At 30.4% G+C, this 10,116-nt stretch overlaps 1 protein-coding gene across 1 annotated transcript; it reads left to right on the plus strand.

The window, feature by feature from the left end:
* The first annotated feature begins 521 nt into the window (after positions 1 to 521).
* On the plus strand, positions 522 to 9,687 carry LOC107436251 (uncharacterized). The gene is made up of 4 exons (XM_016047889.5): positions 522 to 632; positions 2,666 to 2,773; positions 4,082 to 4,214; positions 9,520 to 9,687. Exons 2-4 carry the CDS (start codon positions 2,668 to 2,670, stop codon positions 9,635 to 9,637), a joined length of 357 nt encoding a protein of 118 aa, XP_015903375.3. The 5' UTR covers positions 522 to 632; positions 2,666 to 2,667; the 3' UTR covers positions 9,638 to 9,687.
* Positions 9,688 to 10,116: the final 429 nt, after the last annotated feature.

Here is a 10,116-nt window from a genome sequence, read left to right on the forward strand (position 1 = left end):
GCTATGGCAAAAATATTTTTTTCGTTTTTTCTTTTTGTAATTTAATTTAATTATGGTGGAAACAATAATTTTAAACTATGTAGCATAAAATGAAAATATTTAAAATTAAAGCATATTACGCCGTAGAGCTTTTAAGAAGTTAAAAATTTAAAAGTACAAATTTCTTTTTTTAAATTTCATTAATCACAAGCTGATTTCTACTGAGAAGCTGAAGATTGAAGCTGATTGATTGGGTTGATTTTATACAAATTTTGAATTTTGTCAGTTTCATCTTTTTTATTATACGTTCCGATTTAATGTAAAGTATCTGTATTTCTTCTAAGGATGGGTTTGGAGAATTAACTCTTAAAAATATTTTTCTCATATAAATTTTACCGATGTAAGACATTCTGAAGTGATATTCTTTTCCCATTTCTGTCAAGATATTTTCCCTTTTTTTCAATGCAGAATGGAATAGAAATAAATAAAAGTTAACATAGTTTGGATACTTCAAACAAATTTATATTATTTGTGGTGCAAATATTTATTTTATCGTCACTGTCATAAATTTTAACCGAGAGAGACAGAGAAAAATAATACTTATTTGACACACAATTCTTTTAGCTTCCAGACATCGCTAAACATTAACAGAAGTAAGTAGCAGTTGCCTTTTATATATTTTATAAAACAGAGTCTTCATACTTTTTAAAGCCTTTGTGAAAAAATCTCTGTAATAAGAAAATTGAATTTATTTTTAAATGTTCATCCTTAAAAATAGAATGTTGCTAGAATTTTAAGTGGATTAGTATAAATGTAAAACGAGCTAGAATTCTACATCTCCATTTATTTTCAGCTTCATAAAAGTTTACTATTCTTTAAAATCACACCAACTTTTACTATTTTTTCAATTTATTATTAATAATGTTTTGTAATGTATTATTACTAATGTAACGAACTTTTACCAATGTTTAGTTTCAATTTCACCCTTCAAGTTCCATTCAGCAAACTTTTACTTATTTTCAGATTCAGATACACCAACTTTTTCAGTTTTAACTACACCAATATTTACTGATTCAACTCCACACATTTTATACTTATCCAACTTTTAGTATGTTTCAAATTCATTTTTTTTTTTACCATTTCCAATTCAAAAAATTAAATATACATTTACTTGGGCGTGTTAAATGAAGTTCTGCGTTTTAGTCTGTGAAATTCAAATCTGTGCTAGGTAACGATTAAAGGACGGAATGTCACAATTCATGAGCTATGGTAAGGAACCCTTTACCATCCGGCTTGCACCGACTATAGTGTTGACGTAAAATATCCTCGGTGGTAGTCATGGGTTAGAGTCCCCTTGCCGTCAGGCTAACCGTGGGACGTTTTCGAAGTTTTTCTTACCATGTAACACAAATGCGGGTTAGTTCCATCAAAAAGATCTCAACGCAGGCAAATTTCTCCCAATACTTGATCCAGGAGTTCCCTCGTCTTCCGTATTGGGTTCAAAACTATAAGGTTAAAGAGTTGAACATCAGTAGTAATAAAATAAAACTTGGAGCTGTTCAACGACGGTGATTATAGGTTATAGTAAAATCATTGAAGTAAAATTTTCCATGACATAATTTTGTGACAACTGAACATTGGATTGGAAGAAAAGTTACTTTCGGCTTTTCAGCGTGAAAAAAAACCAAATTTTTACTATACAAAAAATCAATTTCAATCAGTCAAATATCTTGCATTCAGTTCGATACCCTATTTCCAGCTTGCTAGAAACTCCACGATTCCACGTTATTTGAACTTTAGGTCGTTATCAGCAAGTTTCTTTTAGGTCATCATTATTTCCGAAATTTTTACTATTTAAAATTTCGATATAAGTGATAATCCAATGGAGAAATGACTGGTCTTTATGAGGAATGTGGCATCACTTCCCTACTAAGCTTCGACAATATTGCCAGTGTGTGAAGAGTGGCATTGTTGTGGTGGAACACGATTCCTTTACGATTAGTGATCTTCCATATATCCTTGACCTAGCACCATTGCATTTATTTCGAAGTTTATAAAACTTTTTAAATGGGGAAAATTTCAGTTATAGTGAAGTTCGCAAATCTCACTTGGTAGAATTTTTTGCTCATAAGGACCAGAAGTTCGATAAGCCTGGGAGCGTGAAGTTATTAGAATGATTGCAAAACGGCATCGAACAGAATGGAAAGCATTTGGCTGATTCAAGTTCATTCAAATTTGCACTTATTGAAGCTCTTTACTTCTAAGAGAAACAGTTATTTATCTCAGAAATTTCTTTAATTTACAAAATCAATTGTTGATAAATTTTTAAATGTGGATAAAATTTTTTTTTCAAACTATTTTTTTGGATCTTTTATTTCAGTTCAAATATAAATACGATAATTCATTTTAGAAAGTATTAGACTGTTTTTTCATAATTAAAAATTGTCAAAATAAATTTTTGCTCGTAACTAGAGCGTCAGAAAAATTTATAGAAGGGTCACCGGTGCCGCATCTGCTTCAAAGGACTAACAGATTGAAGAATTTTATTCCCTATTCAACTTTTTTCTTACTCCATTTACGATTCTGAAAAAAATAAGGAAGACTTTTCCTCCCTTACAAAAATCTTATTTGAAAACCGAGTAACATTGTTACTGGTGTCAAATAAATAAATATTTTATAATTTCAGCAATGTCTCTTAAGTGGATGATACTGTTTTTCTTTGGATTGATCTGTTTGGTAAATGGAGCTTCTGAGCGTGCCTTTAGTAGATACGAAGAAGTCAAGTTTGAAGATGGTATGTATTAAATTATGAATCATATATGTCAGTCTTCTTATTTTGTTCTTGATAAAATCTTATTTCATTAATTGTGGTCTTAAAAATTATTTATATTCATTTTTCTAAAGATTTAGATATTATATTAAATACGCTGTAAGAAATATCTCGGAAAAACATGGTTAAATAACAGTTTATTTAACTGCTATTTTATCATATTCAGTCAAATGGAACAGGAACAGTCAAATAACCATAAATGAGATGGTAATCAAATTGTTAACTGTGAAAAAAACCCCGTTTTTTAACTGCCTTCATTCATCTCATACGGTTAAACAACCAGGATTTTATCGCACTAACCAAGCCCATCGAATGCAGCCTCTCAGTTCCTTGTAACTGCGTACATAATATAGCAGAGATGGCTAATCTATCAGTCTCATGACCGACAGATCTGGTGTTCGATTCCCAGCGTTGGCACAACAATATTTCCTCCGTTATCTTCAAGACTTGAAGAGTTCTCGGCGTCCTGCTCTCTCGGATTTGAGTCTTGCTTTCTCCAACGTCCATTACCTAGCTAAAAACCTTACTACCATGTCCAGTTAAATTTGCTTTTTATGGTTTTAAAACGTAGTGTGTAAAATGTAAATAGTTGAAAAACCGTTCGTATTCATGTTTTTTTATCCATATTTGTTGCAAACGGTTCAATACAGTAAAGGTAAAAAAAGTTCTTTACCTTTACTGTATTACGGCTAAATGAATGAACAGACTACTGCCGGTTAATTTACTGCAGCTTTAGTATGAAAATCCTAACAATGTATGCACTGTTAGGATTGGCGTGATCAAAACTATAGTTTTGAAATTAAGGAAAACAAATTTCTCAAAAAAATTGATCATTTATAGACCTCAGCACAAGTTTTACCTCCTTTATTAATGGAAAAGAAGAGAAGTTTATAACTCTTCGCTTTGTAAATTTTTTAAGAAGATACTTTTTTTAAGTATCATCTTTTTTATTGTAATATATGTAATGAAACGATTGACTACAATCGAACATTTTCAAGGGGTTGCACCAGAATAAAAAAACTTTCCAACCAGAGACGAAAAACTCATCTCTAATTTTGTGCATTAGTAAATTTTCTAACTACTCTCCATTCTCCTTTTCATCCGTGCATAAGTGATTATGCTTCATTCAGTCCTATATTATACATATGTTATGGTATATAGAGTATGAAAACTTATTATCAATCAGAGGCAAGATATAAAGTATAAATCAGTATTTTATTAGTTGAATTATTGATAGAAAACTCGCTTACATATATGTTCGTGAACTTTCAGGTCAATGCGTAACCAAAGAGTTTGGTAAAATTGAACCAGGAGGGTATGCTAACAATGACAGTGAGTGCAAACAAGCCTTCTGTTATCCCCCTGACGAAGATGATGGTCTAATTGCTTCAATTCATATAAATGAGTAAGTATATTTGTAAAGACCCGTCACAATTTGTGCGGGTAAAGCTGATTGTGCTTGACGCTTGTTCTCGATTTTAAATTTGACTTTTAATTCTATTTGTATTTCTATCTGACGACGTTTGCATCCTTTTCATAGTCTTTTACTTATAATTATTCAAGGGAAAGAACGTCGTTCGCCTTTTAATGAGGTGACCCTGCTCGAATGCCAGCTGCGACTGGTTGTTACAAATTCTGCTCCCGGCTCGGACCAGCCACAGTTCTAACGTAAAATGTCCTCGGTGTTAGATGGATTATGGGTTAGAAGCCTCTTGCCGTCGGGCTAAACCAGAGAGATTTTCATATTTTCTCCTCTCCATGTACCGCAAATGTGGATAAGTTCCATCAAAAAGTTCTCCACGAAGGCTAGTGTGCCCTAATGCTTCAGGAACTCCCTTGTCTTCTGGGTTGGGTTTGAAATTACAAGGCAGCGGAGTTGAACATTGATGGTCGTAAACTCAGAATTGGGGCGGCTGTTCAACACCGGTTATAAAATTAAAAAAAACATAATAGTATATGGCAAGTCTTCCACACTTTCTTCTTCAAATATTTCAGTTTCCGTAGTTAGCGCATTCAATTGCAAAACTGCCAATTCTGCTGAGGTGATTGAACCTGATTCTACTGCTAATGATGCCAAATTGGCTTTCCTCGCTGTTCTTAAGTATCTATAATAACTGAATGAATTTATACTATTCTAATGTGAAATAAACATACCTTAAAGTAACAATTAGTGTAACCTTAAAGTCACTACTTATATTTTTTGGCGGACTCCAAGACTTGTCTTAAATTGGTAATGTGACTAAACATCGCAAGCTACACATCTCTCTCCCTGAGAACTATACACTACTGGCCTAGCTATATTTTAACCACTGTGGTGGAATTAAATTTCAATCCAATACTAAATACCAAAACCAAATATCAAATTTAGTCATGTTTATCTATCAAAAAAACAAAAAAATTACAAGTGCCTAATATGTTCACCACATACCTAAAGTGATAACTTCTGGGATTCGGTTTCCATTTCTCAGAATTTTTACACTGATGATGATATTCTGCAACCAGTTTCGTGAATTGTTTCCCTGAGTTCTGACCACACAATTCTGATATCAATGTCGTCATTTTGCCCAAGCGGCTAGTAGATAATGATGTATGATGAATTAAGACGGATTTTATATAAAAAAATTATATAAGTTGGTAAGAATAGAATAAAAAAGAGGCGAACATATTCTAATTCAAATAAAAACAGAGCAAGATATTTTTAGCACTCTCGCCTATTTTCACCGGTTTTACGAAATTCCTCAGATCTCGTTCTTTAAACAGTCGCGTTCAGTTAGCTTGAATCTTTTCTTTCATCCTTTCAACAACTAGTACTAACTGTATGCTGTAAAAACAATTCCGAGTCAAATGACTTTATAAAGTACCGGTACTTTAGATGCATCATCTGTAAAATTAATTTTATAGTAAAATCTATTTTTACCATACAATAATCTAGGGTAAGTATAACAGTAATATTTATTTAACTAGAGTGATTCACTAATATGAATTTTACGGTAATTGTTTCTGTAAAAGTTACGGTATAACAGATTTTGTGTTCCTTGACATGTTCTGGTAAAAATGGATTTTACTTTAAAAAGTAACGGCACTCTGAGTGCCAGTATTTTTTTTACCGCAGTATTTTACAGTGTAGTGGATCCTCATAATATTCATTTTGATAGTAAGCAAATTAACAGAATCAGAATCTGTTAATTTGATTAACAGAAATTAGTTTTAATTTAATTAACGGAATCAAATTAATAAAACAGATTCAAAGTGAAAGAAAAAGAAAAGCTGTTTTATTATTAGACTGATGAAAAAAAAGTTTTATTCCATTATCTTGATAGGGAGCAAAGATAATGTTTTGGATTGTACAATATTTAATCTGTAACTTGAACTTTTAATTTTTTTTAGTTTTAAGGCAGATTTAAGTTTAATCATTATTAATATAATCATTAACATTTAACTTTGAACGAATGTTTGCCAACAATGTTTTTAAATAATCTGTTTCAAAATCAGTAAATGCAATTTTGAACTATTTATTTCGTTATAAGCGTATTCTGAGGATTTTTGAGGATATATATATATATATATATATATATATATATATATATATATATATATATATATATGTAATAACAGGGCTCCAACCCTGTTATCAGTGGTGTATTTAGCTTGAAATAATTGCAGTCTTAAGCCATCAGACGTTCTAAACAGGTTTATTAAATGTAGGCTGGTATTGCTAACAGTTCACGTCCCCACTCCTGCAAAGGAGGGGGAGTGGGCAAGACTCCGGACAATCCCGGTACAGCTTATCGGGATCACATCAAGATGAAAAGGACACGCAAAACTATGCGTTCTTACGTTTTATACCAACATAGATTTGAAGTAAAAAGGCACATTCGTACATTCCTTGTAAACTTACGCATGAAGGAAAATCATTTCTGCTTCCTTATATGGAATTGAAAAAGGGAATGATTCTAAAAATAACTCTTCCTTTGAAATATAAATCTATTTATATTTCAATGGTATGTTTTCAGCCTTGAATTCCCAAAATAGAATCTCTCTACGCTTATTCTTTAACAAAGACAATTTATGAAAACGAAAGAGATTTAATTCTTTTATTAATACAAAAGTATTTACTTTTTGTATTACATCCCCCCCAAAAAAAGTTTTGGTAAGCCAAAATAAAAAAATTTAGAATACTTTAAATTAAAAATTTTTAGGTTGGTACGACTGTTCCTTTTTCCCTACTACAAACAACATTTTTTCACTTATGTAAAGAAGAAAAAAATTATTTACAATGACAAAAATAACAACATGATAATGCACTTCATCTGTTTAGACAACTAAACAGAAAGAAAAATGAAACATGTTTATAAACTATTCTACTAAAATTTTCAAAAAAATTTTTCACACAAAAACATAAAAATTTTTTATGCAAAACGAACTGGACAACAAGTGTCATTCAATCAGAATTTAAGATTCTGTGTGGTTAAAAATATTTCCTAAGCTTTGATACATGCATTTTTTCAAAATTTTGTTTACTTAAATTTCTTTTTAGTTATTTTGTTTTTGTAATCAGTTTCTTGGTCATTCTTTCTTTTTCCTATTTTTCCTTTTATTTTTTGTTTTTGTTATTATTACCCTTTACATATTTTTTCGTCGATATTAACCTGATAATGAACGCATCCATTACCTAGATCTATCTTCGAATCATTTGAACTTTTTGGACATTCTTTCTTTCTATTTTTTGATGTTTACTTTTACTGAAACATCCTTAACATTCATTTTTTCGATGCTTACTTTTATTGAAACATCCTTCTTTTCTTTTTTCGATGTTTACTTTTTTTAAAACATCTTTTTCACCATTTTTAACCTTAACATTTTGAGAATTCTGCTGTTTAATGTGCAAAGATAAGTTGTCACTTTTAGAAATAGCAGAGATGATCAGTCTCTTACCAAATAGAATAACAACTGGCCCGACACAATCAATAAACAAACAAAAATCCCTGCAAGTCTATAACCCTACTAAAGCATATGGTAAATCAGTATCAAGTATAAAAAACTTAACTGATTTAAAGAATTTCGCCTATCGTAATAAGGGAGTCTCACAAATTTGTTTAAGTGTTAACTGTCCGTTTGTTTGGGTTTCACATTTTTTTAAAATAGGAATATTTAGTTTTGACCAAGTCCGAAAAAGTAAAAGAAGTATTACACTTTCTTTAAGCTTATTTGATAACTCTTCATTTTTAAGTTCAAAAGAAAGTTCTGAACAATTTAAATTTTCATGTGGTTAAATCTAAAAAATCATTTGGAAACAAAAGTTTAAAAAAAAAACTTAATTTAGTTTGCCGTCACTAATTTAATTGACGTTTGAATCACATTTATATATTTTTTTCTTCAAAAACATTTCAAAATGCACGATAAATACAGTACTATATCATAATTTTAAAAACAAAAAACAATATAAACACTAGAAATGCAATCTAATCATTAATAATATACTATTCCATTATTCAAAATAAAATATTTAGGTTACTACTCATATCTAATATTACTAAAATGTTTAATCACAACATTGAGAAAGAAAATAAGAATGAGAGAGTAAAAAAAAAATATATCTACAGTCAATCCTTTTCATTTGTCACTTTTCTTTTGACCTTCATCCATTTTTCGTTGACAAGAGAAAAAAAAATATCACTTTTTTTTTTCTTTCGCGCACTTAAATCGTAGCAATTCATGAATATTCATGATTAAGATTCGCGCACATTCACTTTTTATTTCAACTTGAGTAGTAAGAATTGTAGGATCACTCGGTGTCGAATCACTACTTTGGATGATGTTTCTTCCAACTTATAGGCACTATGGAATTGTAGGGTCATCGGATGGGATACTTTCACTGGTTTCAGGGGACAATCTCCAGCCATCGTTCTTCCTACATCAGCTTTTCAGGCGCGACGAGGTACAAGTAGTACGGGTGGAAAATCGCCATCCTTCCTTCAACGTTTTTCACATTATGATGAAAAGGACACGCAAAACTATGCGTTCTTACGTTTTATACCAACATAGATTTGAAGTAAAAAGGCACATTCGTACATTCCTTGTAACCTTACGCATTAAGGAAAATCATTTCTGCTTCCTTATATGGAATTGTAAAAGGGAACGATTCTAAAAATAACTCTTCCTTTGAAATATAAATCTATTTATATTTCAATGGTATGTTTTCAGCCTTGAATTCCCAAAATAGAATCTCTCTACGCTTATTCTTTAACAAAGACATTTTATGAAAACGAAAGAGATTTAATTCTTTTATTAATACAAAAGTATTTACTTTTTGTATTACATATATATATATATATATATATATATATATATATATATATATATATATATATATATATATATATATATATATATATATATATATATATATATATATATATATATATATATATATATATATATATATATATATATAATAGTGGATACTTTAAAAAAAGAATAGTATCATTTTAAAAAATTGAAATTAAAAACAAGATTGATATAAAGTAATCTTCAGATTTCGGCGAGGAAAATGGCGATCGGCAGCCGATTGTGAGACAATTTTTTAATCATTCCATTGCCAGTGTCAAGTATTAGTTTTATCCTATATCTCGAAAGGTTTTTAGCATTTAACAGTCAGAAAATTAATTTATATTAAGCGTTCTTATTATCTGATTCTTTTTTTTTTATAGTTGTGCTGCAGAGATTACTTGTGGTTTTACAAAAAAAGGCCCAGGTCACTTTCCTGACTGCTGTCCATATAATGATCCTGATAACTGTAGAGAATTGAGTGAAGTACCTCTTAAGTGATATGGTTCATATAGAGACTTCAAAAAATAAATAGAATTTTTTGGAAAGTTTGTTTTTTATTCATTAATTACACTGAAGGACAAATTTTTATTGTATTTATAGAGTACTTGATCTTGCCTAATTCGGATATGGAGATATTAAATCTGAAATTAAATTTGTTTCTAGAGCTACAGATTTTTATTTTAAATGACATTTCAAGTTAAATTTTTGTCGAAATGTGCAAGTTTATAAAAACGTTATATTTAACAAGGGGCAGCATAAATGTTGCGACAAACTTGAAGAGGAAAACGGATACACGATCTGGCTTAAAAGAGCTTATTAACAAATGCCTTGAAATGTCGCCGTATGTTGTTATATTCGTTTACCTTTTATGAACTGTCCAGAAAACACACGAAGAAACAATTCATAATAGGGAGGCGCCTCAAGTGGCGTATGATGAATTTTCCGGTCATGGGTTTTTGAGCTGTTTTAGTCCTGAT

Source organism: Parasteatoda tepidariorum, chromosome 2 (genome assembly GCF_982258835.1).
Source record: "Parasteatoda tepidariorum strain Cologne lab strain chromosome 2, Ptep-v5.0, whole genome shotgun sequence".
NCBI lineage: Eukaryota > Metazoa > Arthropoda > Arachnida > Araneae > Theridiidae > Parasteatoda > Parasteatoda tepidariorum.

Bases quoted from the DNA above. Each gene is read 5' to 3' on its own strand.
- LOC107436251 (XM_016047889.5), top strand. From the start codon at position 2,668: ATGTCTCTTAAGTGGATGATACTGTTTTTCTTTGGATTGATCTGTTTG. The intron at 2,774-4,081 runs GTATGTATTAAA...GTGAACTTTCAG, and splicing joins AGAAGTCAAGTTTGAAGATG to GTCAATGCGTAACCAAAGAG. The intron at 4,215-9,519 runs GTAAGTATATTT...TTTTTTTTATAG, and splicing joins GCTTCAATTCATATAAATGA to TTGTGCTGCAGAGATTACTT.